Source organism: Eretmochelys imbricata, chromosome 2 (genome assembly GCF_965152235.1).
Source record: "Eretmochelys imbricata isolate rEreImb1 chromosome 2, rEreImb1.hap1, whole genome shotgun sequence".
NCBI classification, from domain to species: Eukaryota; Metazoa; Chordata; order Testudines; family Cheloniidae; genus Eretmochelys; species Eretmochelys imbricata.
In genome coordinates, this window is record NC_135573.1 from 232415410 (window position 1) to 232431442 (window position 16033).

General features: G+C 42.0%; 1 protein-coding gene across 8 annotated transcripts in view; it reads left to right on the forward strand.

The window, feature by feature from the left end:
- MLLT10 (MLLT10 histone lysine methyltransferase DOT1L cofactor) overlaps positions 1-16033 on the forward strand; it is a 221131-nt gene that overhangs the window by 101397 nt on the left and 103701 nt on the right. For all 8 annotated transcript variants that reach the window (XM_077808198.1, XM_077808197.1, XM_077808199.1 and 5 more), the window contains one exon: positions 14111-14206. In XM_077808198.1, coding sequence (XP_077664324.1) covers positions 14111-14206 — 96 coding nt within the window. The remainder of the gene's footprint in view (positions 1-14110; positions 14207-16033) is intronic.

Sequence of the window (16033 nt, forward strand, 5' to 3'; positions counted from 1 at the left end):
TGAAAGCTTTCTTTTTAAGAAGACATTGAAAAAAAAAATCCAAAAATATGAAGAAAAAAATTCTTTACGTAGGCGAGAGGTTGGGATCTCTGGTGTTTCAATGGATCAACTAGAATACCAAAATTAAGAGAATAAGCATTTAATTTCTCTACAGTGATCTTCACCACATAAGATGATGGGCGTGGGAATGCCTCAGTTAGGTTTCCTTTTGTCAGATAGAGAAAATAAATTTCTCAAATTGTTTCATCAAATTTGAACTGCAGTATATCTCCAGGACTGCTGACATCCTTCATTTTTGAATTTTGAAGGATTTATACTAATTAGTAACAAAGATACTAATACAAGTAAATAATGTATCATCAGTCTTCTGTGCTGCGGGGTGGCTAGCATTGTGCTCATCTTTATTAAAAGTGTTAATGATGATCCTGGGAATTATAGACCTGTGTGCCTTCAGTAAAAGAAATAATACCTGAGAAAATCCATAAATGATAAACACACCAAAAGGAGTACTACTTAATAAGAATCCTGCCACTCGCCTAGGCTTCTGTAACGGTAAAATGTGCCTCTCTAACCTATTTGAATCTTAGGAAGAGTCAGCAAAATAGTGGATGAAGAATTAGTTGATATAGCTATCCAAAAAGTTTTGGGAGAGTTCCTTATGGGGTTATGGTAACTTGATTGAAAGGTAGAGTTCTATCATTATTTAAAACTAGTAGGAACACTTATTGAACAAAAAGGGTAAAAATGCTAAATGGTTGTTTCACTCACTTTGCACCATCCAGTCTATGTAATGAATGAGCATGGAACCTGTGGAAAAATAGTATGTGATCATGTTCTAACGAATATTGTTGTAATATAAGAGAGCAGAAATAAAATTAAGAAATGGCCTTAATTTTGGCATTTTCTGACTCAAGTGCTGACTTTGGTATTTAGTGACCTTCAAAAACAATTTTTTTTTAAGTTGAGCATCTTCATCTGCTAGAATCCTCTAGAACAAACATTTTAAATATGTATCTTATTTGTATACGCCTTTCAGAGTAGCAGCCGTGTTAGTCTGTATCCGTAAAAAGAAAAGGAGTACTTGTGGCGCCTTGGAGACTAACAAATTTATTAAAGCATAAGCTTTCGTGAGCTACAGCTCACTTTTACAGAGCATATTAAATAAAAGACTGGGTCCCTGCCCTGAAGACCTTGCAATCAAAACTGACTAGACCAATATACAGAAATTAACTGGGAAATTCTGAGGAGGGTTCATTAAACCTCTTCCTCAACACATATAAAAAATACACAGCCATTGAGCTGCTTGAAGAGTTTACCTGCTGCCTACCTAGCATAAGTGCATTTCAAAATGCCTTTTTTTATAGTTGCTTTATGTTTTTCTGTTTTTTATTTCAATTTTTCTTTTCTTTTGTAACTGGTCAGTCTTGAATAATAGTCACATTTAAATGCTAACCAAATGTTATTAAAAAGGTGGAGGTAATAGTTTTCCTTAGAATGATGGTCCCTATGTGGATTCCAAACGCGGGTGCTCATGTGCTGGAGCCGAACTGTTTATAGTAGTGTCCGTTGACCCACATGTGCATCTGAGGCTTTAAGAGGCTGTGCAGTTTGATGCCACTCCAGTTTACTCTTACCGCCGCATGGCGGTAACTGTTCATCGATGTTCTTAGCTTGCTAAGAGAACTAGTCTTCAGTTTTGCTGTAAATAATTTTAATTCTTAGTGGTATATAGTTGTCCGTTTATATAGTTAGGTCTCTCCTTGGACTTTCCCCTCTGTGGGGCATTTCCCCAGCCTGGGGACTATGTCCCAGCAAGCCGGTTTTAAAAACTGTGCTTCATGTCCACGCTCCTTCTCTGTGAGTGACAAACACCACCACTGTCTTTACTGTCTTGGTGAAGCCCACATCGTTGCCTGTTGCTCCATCTGCCGTCTGTTCCTATCCAGAACTCAAGTGACCCGAGAACTTTGCCTCCACAAGTACCTCATGGAGAAGGGTATGCTCCCATGTGTGCAGCCGGATCCAGCACCGCCTGCCAGAGCAGCTCCTGTCATTGGTGGTGATCGCCTTCCAGTGTGGCACCCACAGTACTGATGCACCCATTGAAGCCCCACCATGCATGCAAGAAGCATAAGCTAAAGGTGGCTCCCTGATGGGGACTGCCGCCAAATGCAGCATTGCCTCCCTGAGCTATGCCAGGTCAGATGAGAAGTCACGCATCAATGCGGATGCCCCTGCTCCAAAGAAGTCTCGTATGGAGCATAAGTCTAAGCATCCTCAGGCTCTGCCGGCGCTGCCCTCGGCTCAGGTGCCTGGGCCACTGTCAACACCGCTGGACCATCCAGACTTTCACACCTAGTTGCCCACATACCGGGGCTCTTGTCTTCCCTTACGCTGATGGTGAGCTCCTCCTGTCATATGCTGGCTCTCCTTGGTGCTCCGGTCCTCCACCTACTTTGAGACTTCGGTCTCTGGTATATGAGCTCCTCCTGCTCCACCAGCATCCTGCTTTGCTCTGACCTTCTCCACCAGCACCCCGATGAATGAACCTCTTCTCCTCGTGGACCATCCTGCTCTACCGATGGCACGGATGGTCCCACTCCTGCCAGACCCATCTTCTGACTCAGAGTGGTCCTCCAAGCCAGACCCAACCTTCTCGCCTGCTTGGTCCTACAGCCCAGACACTTGGCATTGACCTTACCTATCGGCGTACAGTCTGTTGGCCGACCCGTGGTTCCGCTACCTATGGACGACGCCGATGCCCATTGATCCCTATGCCTGGCCCTACTGGCCTACTACTGTGAATGTGGGGTACAACCATGCCCACATCACTGGCCATCTTATGAGGAGCCTCAGGATGCCCCTGCTCTGTTGACACCATCGGCACTGGTGGCACCCCCAGTCCCCTCTGGTGCCTCTTCATCACCGAACAATGCGCTTATTCCCCCTGCTCTTTCCCCTGCCAGTGACCATGTCCAGTACCATGGATTACTTCGCCATGTGGCTGCGGCTCTGTCTTCCCATGGACCCCCCAGAATCAATTCCTGGGCATTATACAACCTCTGGCACCCTCCCATACTGTCCTGCTGAGCCACGAAGCCAACTTGCTCATGCTGTCTGGCACTGGCACACCCTGGCCTCCTGTGCCCCTACCCTGAAGCAGGCAGAATGCCATTATGTAGCATCCAGTGGTATGAACTTTCTATTTACACACCCACTGCCTTGTACACACGGACACCGAGCGCGCCAGTCAACAACATTTCAAGTCCACACCACCTGAGCGGGCTGCGAAGAAGCTGGATCTTCTAGGACACACAGTCTATTCATCTGCGGGCCTGCAGTTCCTCATTGCTAGCTACCAGGGCATCTTGGCCAAGTATGACTTCCTTTCCTATTCCGTGTAGTGGACTTCAAGCCTTCCTTCCTCCAGAGAAGCAACAGGACTTTCAAGACCTTCTGTACCAAGGCAAGTTGGTTGCCAAGGTGGCTTTCCAGGCTGCAGTTGATGTTGCTGACACTGCATCCTGCTATGTAGCATCAGGGGTAGTGCTCCGCCATGACTCTTGGCTGTAGTTTAGCGGGTTTCCAAAGGAGGTCCAGACTATCCTCCAGGACCTCCCTTTTGATAACCATAAGTTATTAAGTGACAAGATGGATGAGTCCCTTCACTTCCTCAAGGCTTCCTATGCAACCCTGTGGTCACTGGGCATCTATGCCCCGGCTCCTGTCTGCAGACAGCAACAGTTGTCTTTCTGGCCCCGCCCCTGTGCTACCTACCAGCCCTTCCCCCAACAGTTGCCTGAACCATCCTGCTGCCAGCCGTGCTCTCAGCGGCCCCACTACTATTCTACTGCTACCTCCATTGCCTCCACCTTTCCACAACATCTGACTAAGCTGTCCTTTTGACTCCTTCTTCGAAAACCCGCAAAGCCCCATCCATCTCTCCGGACACACCACAGATCGTCTTCAGGGGTCGTCTTGCCCTCTTTGCCTACCACTGGGGCAGGATCACCACTGATTGTTGGGTGCTGGACATTGTTCACCATGGGCACCTCATTGAAGTCCTCTCCTTCCCTCCTTCCAGCCCTACCACTGGGCACCCTCCAGATCCTTCCCAATAGCACCTCATGTGAGAAGAAGAAACTGCCCTACTCCACAAGGGCACCATAGAACACATTCTCTGTTCGTGGTTTCTACTCCCCTTATCTCCTCGTGTCAAAGAAAGGAAGTGGCCTTCGCCTCATTCTAGACCTCCGGTTGTTGAACAAATTCATCTGCAAGTTCCATCTCATGGCCTGGAGAGGGTGGGGGTCTCACATGTAGACAGTGTGCTCCACCCCTGTGTGTGACATGCTCACTCATAGCAGGCGCCAGTCCATTTGGGAATGTTACCAGGCTAAGTGGCACCTCTTCACACTGTCGCCAACATCCCCTGGACTCCTTGTTCATCCTCGTCCTCCTGGACTACCTCCTCCACTTCCACTAGTTGGGCCTTGCCCACTTCTCCGTCCGTATCCACTTAGTGGCACTCAGTGCCTTCCTTCTCCCTGTGGATGACTTTTCCTTCTTCACCCACCCAACTACTGCCAGCTTTCTTCACAGCCTACTCAGTGTCTTCCCCTCCATGCGGAAGACTACTGCCTCTTGGGAACTGAATCTTGTCCTCTCCAAGTCGTCCTTTGAGCCCTCCATGGTCTGCTCCCTCACCAATTTTTCCATGAGGATGATCCTCCTGTTGGCTGTCACCTCCTGACAGCACGTTAGCGAACTGGCAGCCATGATCACAGACCTGCCTTTCACCATCTTCCAGAAAGATAAGGTCTCTTTGCGGCTTCATCCCAAATTCCTCCCCAAGGTGGCCTCTCCCTTTCACCTCAACCAGTGCATACACCTCCCAGTCTTCTACCCTAAACCGTATGCCTCCTCCAGGGAGCCAAACATGCCACTCCCTTGATGTCCGCCAAGTGCTAGTCTTTTATCTCCAGTGAACTCATGCCTCTTGGGTGTACCCTGGCTCTTCGTCGCCATTGCTGAGCACTCCTGGGGTCGCGGCCTCTCCTCGCAGTGCCTCTCCAGCTGGATCTCCCATTGTATCACGGAATGCTATGCACTCTCTCATGTTTGTCTCTCTCTCCCGGGTGTCACAGCCCACTCCATGCATGCATATACAGTCTGCTTTCCTTGTAGATGTTCCATGGCAGGATATTTGTTGGACAGCCACTTTGTGCTCTGTCCACACCTTCTCCAACCACTACACCATTGCCCTTGCATTGGTGACTGATGCAGCAGTCGGTTGAGCTGTACTGCAAACTGTGTCCTCTTAAGATCCCTTGCACCCACTGCTGCGCTGAGCACTGCTTGCTACTCTCCCCGTGTTTGGAATCCACATAGGAACCATCATTTGAAGAAGTGGTGGAGGTTACTTACTGTAACTGGAGTTTTTTGAGGTGTGTGGTCCCTATCTGCATTCCAGTCCCACCCTCCATCCCTTCTGCTTTGGGCTACTTTGATTCTTGGTGTGAGGGAACTAGAGTGGTGTCGACCCGCACAGCCTCTTAAAGCCTCGGACCCACCGTGTGGTTGATGCATGATACACATGCGTGTCAACGGACACTATTATGAACATTTGCGGCTCTGGTGCATGGTATGCATGTGCACATGCATTTGGAATCCAGATAGGGACCACACATCTTGAAGAACCTCCAGTTACAGTAAGTAATCTCTACTTATTCTTTCATGTTTTAGAACTTAATTTAATTGTTTTGCATTGTTCTGAGTTAAAATAACTCATTTAAGTAATGTGTGTTTTGTAATTAGGCATAAGTATCTATCTAAGGCTAAGCCTATTGGAGACCACAAAGTCTTACTTTGTTGTTCTAATAAATTGGTGCTTTAAGATATTTTACTATTTTGGGCATTATTTGACAGATCAGTTGATCAATTCTTTTTTGACTGGACAAATGCCCAACCCCACACACTCCAGACATGATTTCCCAGTTGGACAGTCCTACAAAACTCTCCCACATGTGTTAGGTCAGTCCCCCCCATTCCTTACCACTTCATCCTGGAATTCTAGAATACTTTTTGGCCCCAGGATTTCTGTGACCAGAAGAAAGATGTCCTACATTTAGGTCTTCTAAAATTTGGTTGACTGTCCTGTAAGCATTTTCCTAGACATAAAGTGGCAGCTATGAAATAGACTTCTGGGCTTATTTTACATAGGAGGTGACATTTTTCTCCTGGTAGCTAATGGTAGACATTTTGCTACATCTGTAAGTGTATGAAAGAAAACAAGTGATGAACACTTTTGATCCCCTGAAATAATCTAGATCGCACAGCATGCAGTTCAGTCAAATGAACTGAAGAATTTTTACCCATCAATAACTCATAAAAGTTTATCATTTAATAACATTAAATCTTTGGCCTTTGTGAAGTAATAGAAGTATGACTTGTCTTCTCATTTTTTTCTTCATAGAGGACAGTGTGTGGAATAGTAGTTGCTTCTGTATTCCAAAATGATATACTGCTGTCTGTTTTCTTGTCCTGCAGCCTGAAATTATTGTAATTAAAATAGGTGTTATATAACTTTTTAAAAAAAAAAAGACAGGTGCTCTTGAGCTCCCAAATGTGGAATAAAGCTTTCTGATTAATCATAGCTATGAAATATGAATCTCTGGTTATGCTAGTTGTAGTTTAGCTATATCCTAGATTAAGGTTTGCTTGTTCTTGTGTGTATGCATATGTATATGTGTGCAAAATATATTTAATATCAGTATCATAAATGTTTTCCTACCATATGGTCTTTCCACTATAAATATTTTCCCATTATCACAAGCTTCATTGCATATCTGTTTAAATGCGATTATCAATTTATTCTCCATTTGAAAATTGTCTCTACAGATCTCCATTTATGGGATATATAGTTGCCGGTGTCAAGTCCACAGCTATCTAAAATGGCTGTGCTGGTTAGGAGCAGTTGAGGTTAGGATTCCCAACTTTCTACTCATACAAAACTGAACACCCTTGCCCTGACGCCTGCCCTTCCCCTTCTCTGAGGCTCCACTCCTTCTCGGAGGCCCTGCCCACCACACACTGCATCCCTCTCCCTCTGTCGCTCGTTCTCCTCACCCTCACTCGTTCACTCATTTTCACCATGCTGGCCCAGAGGGTTTGGGTGCGGGAGGGGGTGAGGGCTCCGGTGCGGGTGTGGGCTCTGGGATGGGGCCAGAAATGAGGAGTTTAGGGTATAGGAGGGGGCTTCAGGCTGAGGCAGTGAGTCAGGATGTGGGAGGGGGTGAAGGCTCCGGCTGGAGGTGCGGGCTCTGGGGTGGGGCCGGGGATGAGGGGTTTGGGATGCAGGAGGGGGCTTCGGGTTGGAGAATGGAGCAGAGGGGTTCGGAGTATGGGAGGGGGCTCCGGGCTGAGGCAGAGGGTTGGGGTGTGGGGGGAGGCCAGGGGTACAGGCTCCCAGCGGCACTTACTTAAGGCGCCTCCCGGAAGCAGCAACATGTCCCCCCTCTGGCTCCTACATGGAGGCATGGCCAGGCAGCTCTGCACGCTGCCCCAGTCACAGCCCCTGCAGCTCCCATTGGCCATGCTTCCCAGTCAGTGGGAGCTGTGGAGTTGGCGTTTTGGGCGGGGGCCACTTGCGGAACCCCCAGGCTGCCATTACATCTAAGAGCTGGAGGGGGGACATACCGCTGCTTCTGAGCACCACATGGAGCCAGGACAGATAAGGAGCCTGCCTTAGTCCCAGCCCCCACTGCGCTGCTGACTGGACTTTTAATGGCCCGGTCGGCAGTGCCAACCGAGCCACCAGAGTCCCTTTTTGACCAGGCATTCCGGTTGAAAACCGTACACCTGGTAACCCCAGTTGAGGTCCACCTCATGAATCTTAAATGTTCAGACCTGAGGCTATAAAGGGGATGCATATCGTCTTTGGTCCAGCTGGGATCAGTTTATATATAGGCATCCAAGCCCTATCAGCCACTTTGAAAAGGAGGAAGACGTATGGCTCTCTGCAGGGGAGGTATCATCCACTTTAGAAGAAGGAACATGGATCCAAATACAGGTCTCTAGGGATGTATCTATTCTAATATTTTAATATCTATGAATCTATAAGTCTTAGATACTAGACTTCAAGTTTCAAAGTCACTGCTTTGATCTTAATTGTCAGCTTATCGAAGACCTTTACCCCCAACAGTGTAGGAAACTGAAGAATAAGTACTGGTAGAAGGCTTCTGCGTGAACTTCTGTTCTGGTTCCATGCAACACATGAGTCTTGATCCAGAACATTTGTATTGAACCCTTCTGTTTCCCTTTTCAGCACTGGTATATTCATTTCCTGGCAGCCTGAGATGGCATTGTTATGGATTGTTGGGTCCTAAAAGTCATCCAGAAGGGCTATGCAATGCAGTTCTGCTAGGTGCTGCCTCCTAACCCATCTTCTCTATATTTTTTCAGGGATCTATTTTCATGGTCTTAGAAGATCTATATTACTTTATTACAACGTGGATTTGATTTAAATCACTAGCCAGGAAGACTTGATTTAATCATGGATTTCTACATAAAATGCATTTTTGTTGGTTGTTATAACCTTAATACATATTCTTCACAACTAGATGATCATAATGGTCCCTTCTGACCTTAATATCTATGTACGTTTCATTTTTAGAAGGTACATAGTATACATTTTTAAAGTGATTTATTTTGAAAACTTTTCAGATTAGTTTTACAGCTATATCAGAAAATGAATGATTGGTTATTTCATTTACCAAAGGTAATAGAAGCAGATAGTTCACCTCCCAATGACTTCATAAATATCTCCAGTTCAACAGGTTAATCATTAATATTTGGAGGATTTTCTTGCTATGCTGTATTAGGAGGAGAACATCACCAGACAGACATTTAAATTGTTTTATTTAACTAAAACAACAACATTAGGCATTCTGGATTTTTTTCTTCAACAGCAAACATATAATATTTTAACAAAACAAGCATATGAATTTTTGAATTTAGTTAAACATTCAAGTTTTTTAAAATCAGGTTTGTTTGTGTTAAAATTGTTATTAAGTAAAATAGTTAAATATTAAAAAATATAAATTAAATCCACTGTCAGCCAGGTCAACACGAGAAACTTAAAATATTGGCTTCTGTAGCTAACTCAGTCATCTTCACCTTCATTTTCCTGTTTGTTCATAATCTGGAAAAGAAAAGCTTTCCTGCTTTTTCATGTACCAAATGATTTCTCAATTTGGAATGAATTAGTTCAAAGGAAGAAAATATTCTTTCTACATCGGCAGAAGAAGGTACTGCTGTTAAAAGTGAGATTATCACTTCAACAGTCTCTGAATCCAAGTACTTAAGTGATTTCTACCAGTTCACTGGTGTGACTTTCTTTAAAACATCAGCAGCAAACATATATTTCTTGAATGGTTCACCCTTAGCTCTGAAGTTTATTATAGTTGGGATTATGGAGTGATGATTGATGGATGTCCATGTCATAGCCAACTCCTCTTCTTCAGCAGTTAAGGTTTGACCCTCGTACTGAGTATTGAGAATATTTGCAAGAAAATGAGGTGGAGATAATGCTTGTAATTTAACTCTGTCGTTGCATATTTCTCTTTTTAAGATCTCACTCAGTTCCTTTCAAATTTCAACAGCATCAGCAATAAAACAGCTATTTCCCTGCATTTTGTTCAAGGCTACGGAAATAAGCTTCAGGGTACTCAGCATGTGTTCAGCATTTCTCTTAAGCCCAATGTTGAGAACTTTGGCTGTGACAGTGCCATCTATCTTTTCACAATTTTGTTCACAAACTGTCATCAGATTAGGCCAGTTCTTGCAAAACTAAACATTTCTGATGGTATCTTCTAGACTGAGCACTAAGTCCCATTGGGTAGATAGAAAGATTAACCTAAATAATCTATACAGAAGTCCCTGGGACCCCTAATCCATGGGTTTAGGGATTGGGTCCCTAATCCATGAACTATTGGAACTCATTTACAAAACTTTTCTTAAACATTACATGAATATATTGTCTCATACTATAGAATTAGAATTTTTAATCCCTATTCCATGATGAGATATCTTTGAGCTATAATGTATCTTAATTAAAACTATCTTTACATAGGTTTTTTCCTCAAAAAGCATTTTATCAAAAAAATTCGATTTAAATAAAAAAAATCTGATTTTTTGTTTTTTTAAAAAAAAAATTGATTTTTATCCACCCTGCTTTATGAGATTGGAGACAGTTGAACAAATATATCTGGAGATTCAAGTATTATGTTATGATGGTGGTGGAATCCATTATCCTGTCCTTATCTGTTAGGACTGGCTTAGGCCTTTCAATGTTCAAGCTTAAATTGCCATTGTTCTATCAGAGTTGCAAGTGAACAGTATTTTTAGTTCTGTGTAAGAAACATTCATAGTTATAAAGCGCTGTCTTTTGGACAGCTCCCAGGGTTTTTACAAAATGTGGGGCAGTCAAGGCAGTTCATTTCAGAAATTTAGGAATCTCATAGATATCTGTAGTTGGATGATTGGTCAGTTCAAACCCACGGCTTTCAAGGAGTTTGTCAGTCTCTGAAAGTAATCCTGTTTCAAGCTCTGGGTTTAAAGATAAACTTTGAGGACTTTTGGGGAGATGATGCTTCAGATAAATATATTAGAATTAGAAGCAATACTTTGGGTTCTGAAGTGTTTCCTTACACAAAATTGAGAGTTATGTAGCTAGATGTTAACTGACAGTACCACACTCATGTGCTACAGAAATAAGTGCTCATTCTCAGCCTTTGTATCAGAAGGTGATGGGTCTTTGGAACTGCTGTGCATGTTATCAAATCCACAAGACTGGTATTCATCTGTTAGGGAATTTGCCTACAGACTCTTTGAGACTCCAGCATGGGAAGAGGAACAACAAAAATGGTCCTTGAAGACAGCAGTGGCACAGACTCTGTTCTGGAGAAGAGAATCATCTGTCCATAGATTTTTTTATTTTTTTTTTTTGCTACAAAAAACTCTGTGTAAATGTCTACTTTTTGTTAAAGGACAGGAAAGGATACTGGCATGTTGACAGATGGCTTTTTTTAGTACTGGAGTAATCATTTCCTGTTTGCGTTTCGTGGTTCATTTTCTGTGTGTTATGAGGAAGATAAGAGGAGACAAAGCTCACTTGCTTCTCATCACTCCAGACTGGGCTTGTCACTTCTGGTATTTTGAGCTCATGCAACCTTTTTTGGAATTTTCAGTACTTCATCCTGAGCTTCCAGATCTTCTGCCCAGGAAGGAGGTCAGATTTGACAGTCAGACCCAGAATCCTTTCATCTAAAGGTCTAAATCTTGGAACTTCTGAGTACAAGGTGTTCAAGTGCTCCAAGGAGATGCAGGACATAATTTTAGAATCCAGGAAGGCGCCTACAAGGAAGCCAGCGTTCCTTGAAATGGAAAAGATTTTCTGTGTGAACTATGGCCAATGGGTTGTCTACTTTACGAACATCGATTTTGGATATTTTTGAGTTTGTTTTAATTACACATATCAACATTTTATTTCTTAGAATACACTGAGTAGTTTCTAGATCTGGGAGAATAAATGATTTTTCAGGTTACTTGCAGTTCAGAAAAAAATTAGATTGATTTGAATCCAAAAATTTCAAAAAATGCAGCAAATCAAAAAAATCTGTTTTTAGATTAAATGAAACATGTTTTGTTTGACTTGAAATACCTTTTTTTGCATAGTGGTTATGGTGGTGACCTACTTTATAACCTTAGCATACCGATGTAAAGCACTCACCTGGGATGTTGGAGACCTGGAAACAGTTTCCTCTTCTGCCTAGTGTGGAGAAGGAAGTTAAATATGTGCCATAGCTACTTGGCTGTGGATTAGTCTGTGGAAGCATTTGCACTTTTTATATATAATTAAATAGTCATTGGAGCAGGGACTTAAACTTGAGTCTCCCACATCCTAGGTGAGTGAATTTTTACAGTACTATGAATAACAATAAATAGTCATTGGGCCAGAGAGAGAGTGTGTGAGTGAGTGACTCCATAGGTGGTTAGGGCACTCAGAGTGTGGGAGAGCCAAATTCAAATCCCTATGCCACAACAAGTACAGAGGGGAATGGAATCCTGGTTTCCAACATCCCATGTGAAATCTTTAACCACTGGGCTAACGATTAAGAGAGAGGACACCGCCTCTGCTAATCCCCAAAAAATATTTTGTCAGGCCAAAACTATTGAGTGAATTTGTCTCAAATTCACATAGATTTAGATCCACCAATAAACTATTAAAAATATTGTCCAGCTCTAGTTATTTATGCTTTCCACTCTGCGGTTCCAGATCCCTCTGTCCTTAGACATTGTACAGAAGTTCTGAATAGAACATATCAAGCAGACAATATTTTTTTCCATTTCAGTGGCTTGAAATTAAAATTAAAGACAAATGGAAACAACCTTTTAACTGTTCGGGAGAGCAGTCTGTACTACCCACTTCTAAATGTTATCTTGTGTTGCTATACTAGCTTCCTGGGAGCAGGGGGGCGTGTGGGTGGTGGAGGGCTGAACAAACTACAGGCTTTTGTGGTTGTGGGCGCTGTTTATACTGTGTTCCACAAAGACAAAATGGCTTTATGTTCTTGCCCTATATTTATGCTGAAGATGTTTTGGAATTCTGTTTTTCTTAAACCATATTCATTTCCTGGTGAGGCTAGGTAATATAAACATCATGTTAAGAGGGTGCTGAGTTATTTAGAGAAGATAAAACTTTTTAGAAAATCAGTCAAGTTATTTATAGTTTATGGGTGTAGAGTGGAGTTTGCTTTACTCATATTTTCAAAACGAATTAGACTTTGCATGTAGACTTTTTCACTGAGTTGGTGACCCATTACTAAGGAAGTTTAAAAGCCCATTCAGCTAGTTCTAAAGCAGCTTTTATGGCATGCTTATCTGACAGCTCTTCTGTGGCAAATATGTGGAAACTTACTTTTGGAATTATATTTGTATGTATTTACATGCACTACTCCCTTGATATGACATCTGATTCTGACAGTGTTGCCATAAGAGCAGTTCTGCAGCCATTATTAAACAAGTATTTTGCTCTCCTGCTGGGGATTGTATAGTCACTTAATCTTCATGTGGATCTACACAGACAATTCTCAAAAGAAGAAAAAAGGTTACTTACCGGTAATGGCTTGAGTATAATGCCTTTGCAGATCCACAGTGCCCACCTTCCTTCTCTACTTTTTGGAGTAGTTCTTCTGAGTCTTTCAGTTAGCCAAAGGGAGTTGGGACCATGCATACTTTTTGTAGCTTTGTGTCCAAACATTTGCTTCTGTGAAGGAGTGGTCATATATATGGTACTGCTCTACTAGATATGGTACAGATGCACAAAAATCCCACAAATGTGAATCTGCAGAAGTAACATTTCAGAAGTAGTTTTTCAGACTATTTTAAAAGGGAAATATTCTCTTTGCTCAGTTTAACATACTGAAAGTTCAGAATGATTTCCTCTCAGTATATGAACTAATCCCTTTATTTGAGACTGAAGTTTATAATAAATAACATTAGTGTAGTTTTCTGGAGGTGGCCATCTTGGTAAAAGTGTCATTTGTGATACCTGTAGTAGAGCAAGCCTGAGATTTGTAAATTAGTTAATATTCTGCCTTACCACTGATTTATAGCAGCAACCCACTGAAAAATAAAATGTTCACCATTAATACAATAATTCTGGTGGAAATACAGGAACTTTGAAACAGAATGGATATCAATATAGTTTTTTAATTCAATTTTTCTGTAATATGGTACTAGATCTTGATTTTTGGCAAGACGGTTTTATTTTAGTAACTGTAATAGATTCAGTAATCCTGATTGTAACTAATAAAGAATTTCAGCGTATGCTGCTTCTCAGTGCAAACATTACTATGGTTCTGCTGAACAAAATGTGCGTAGTTTAATATTTGACATATTAGTAATATTTGACTTCCACAAGAATAGAACTTTTATAGTCAAAATTTGTTTTTACGTTTAAATAGAAAATTGTAGTATGTATGTCAAACATGGATTATGTTGAAGATGAACCTGAACTTGGGTTATATTTTGCTTTCATGTTTTTTAGAAATATAAAGAAAAAGACAAACACAAACAAAAATACAAGAAGCAATCTGAGTCTTCACCATCTTTGGTTCCGTCTCTTACTGTAACTACAGAGAAAGTAAGTTTTCTTTTTTTCCCCCTCTAAGGCTTAAGTTCAAATGAATTATTAAATTTGCGTTTTGACATGTTTTCAGTAATGTAGAGTTGTAAACTGTTTGTGTCTGTGATATGAAGAATGTCTGCGAATTTTATAATTGCATAATGGTTACTATATAGTGGCAATAGAGACTTTAAGAAGTTGTACTTCCCTGTGATAATATTTGGTGAATTGAGAAATATGAAAAATTAAGTTACTCATACTCCATTGTAATATGCTCTTGGAGCATTTGCTAGACCATCACTGACACAAGAAGTGTTCAAGTCAATAATTGCAAACTACAACTCATGAGCACAGTACACATCCACAACACATCACATGTCTTGAGTGTTAGCAATTTTTGCCTCTTAGCTGCCTGCTGCATTGAATCTTTGTTCTTGTTGTGGCTCTGACTTGACTCTAACTTGAGGGACCCGTGTGAAATGCCAAGTTGTAAAGAATATTTGTAAGAGGGACTACAAAAAATGACACACACTGGTGCTGTTACAGGGGGGCACGCAGTAGCTTATAAATGTGTTTTCCTTCCCTGGAGTTTGAATTCATTTTCTCCCATTCTTTTGGGATCTCAGGTTCTCAGTACTGTTTCACACATGGTTCTTACAAGAGGTGGTTTGAGTTCATTAGTTCTTAGTACTCACCAGTATAATTGTTTTATCTTTCTATGGAAAGATGGCAAAACCTTGCACCCAGATCCTACTGTGTGGTAATCTGGTTGTATATAAAAATGTGAAACTTCTGCTTTTCACTGTCTGAGGTTCCAGAAGCTGTAATCACCTTTTCAAGTAATTGTACAAGTTTTGTAGATCCATCACCAACAGAGCGGATGTTCTCAGTATGCTTGGACACTTTCATTTCTTCGCATCAAGATTAGGAACATTCATTTGAAATGTGCACACTTTTACAGTTTCATAATCTAATTGGAACTTGGGTAATACAGTAAGCTTGCCTTTGGTCTGTTCCTCAAATGTCTTGTGAAGGGAAATGTTCCAAAGAAGCTCATTTGTGGTCTTGGAATGTATGGCCTGTTGTGGTCTTGGACTCATCCTTTTTTCAGCTATTGACTTCTGTTCTGTCCTGTCCTGTCCTGGCCCTGCATAGTATACTTGTACTTGCTAAATATAACAGACAATATTTGGTGATGGGCAATATTTGGATTGTGTTCCAACTCAGCTGGCTGGAAATGGAAGGAGCAGTAGGAGAAGAAACTGCCTGTGACACTATTGTGATTTGATGTAGGACATAGAATTAGTTTACAGTAAATAAAACGAAAATATTGAGAGCGCTGAACAAGTTTTGTGCATTGGTCTGAGTACAGGATTGGTATTCAAGAACTTCTGAGTTCTGACCTGCCTCATTTTTTTCCTAAGTCAAGTGGGGAAAAAATTCATCTACTTCACAAGGATGTTGTGATGACATCCTAATGTTCTAAGGTTCTTCTGAACATGAAAACATGAACATTTGTAAATGGTGGATATTCTACTTACACTGAGCAAGCCCTCCCTGACCAAGACAAAGCAGAGGAACTAGGGACCCCCCTGACTTTCCCACTGTTATGTGAGGTAGGAGTTCCAGCAGCATCCATCTTCCAGAGTAAGGTCACAGTCCTCAGAGGTGCCAAGACTTCCAGTTGAGACAGTAGCAGTATGTGTGGAATAGGGCCACAGCCAGGGTTCCCCAGTATACCTGTTTTCTCTCCTAAAACCTGAAGGTTACATTTGCAACACATAATTTTCCCTTACTGTTTAGGCTTTTGTCATAATCTTTGTTAACAGGGTTTGACTGAAGGGG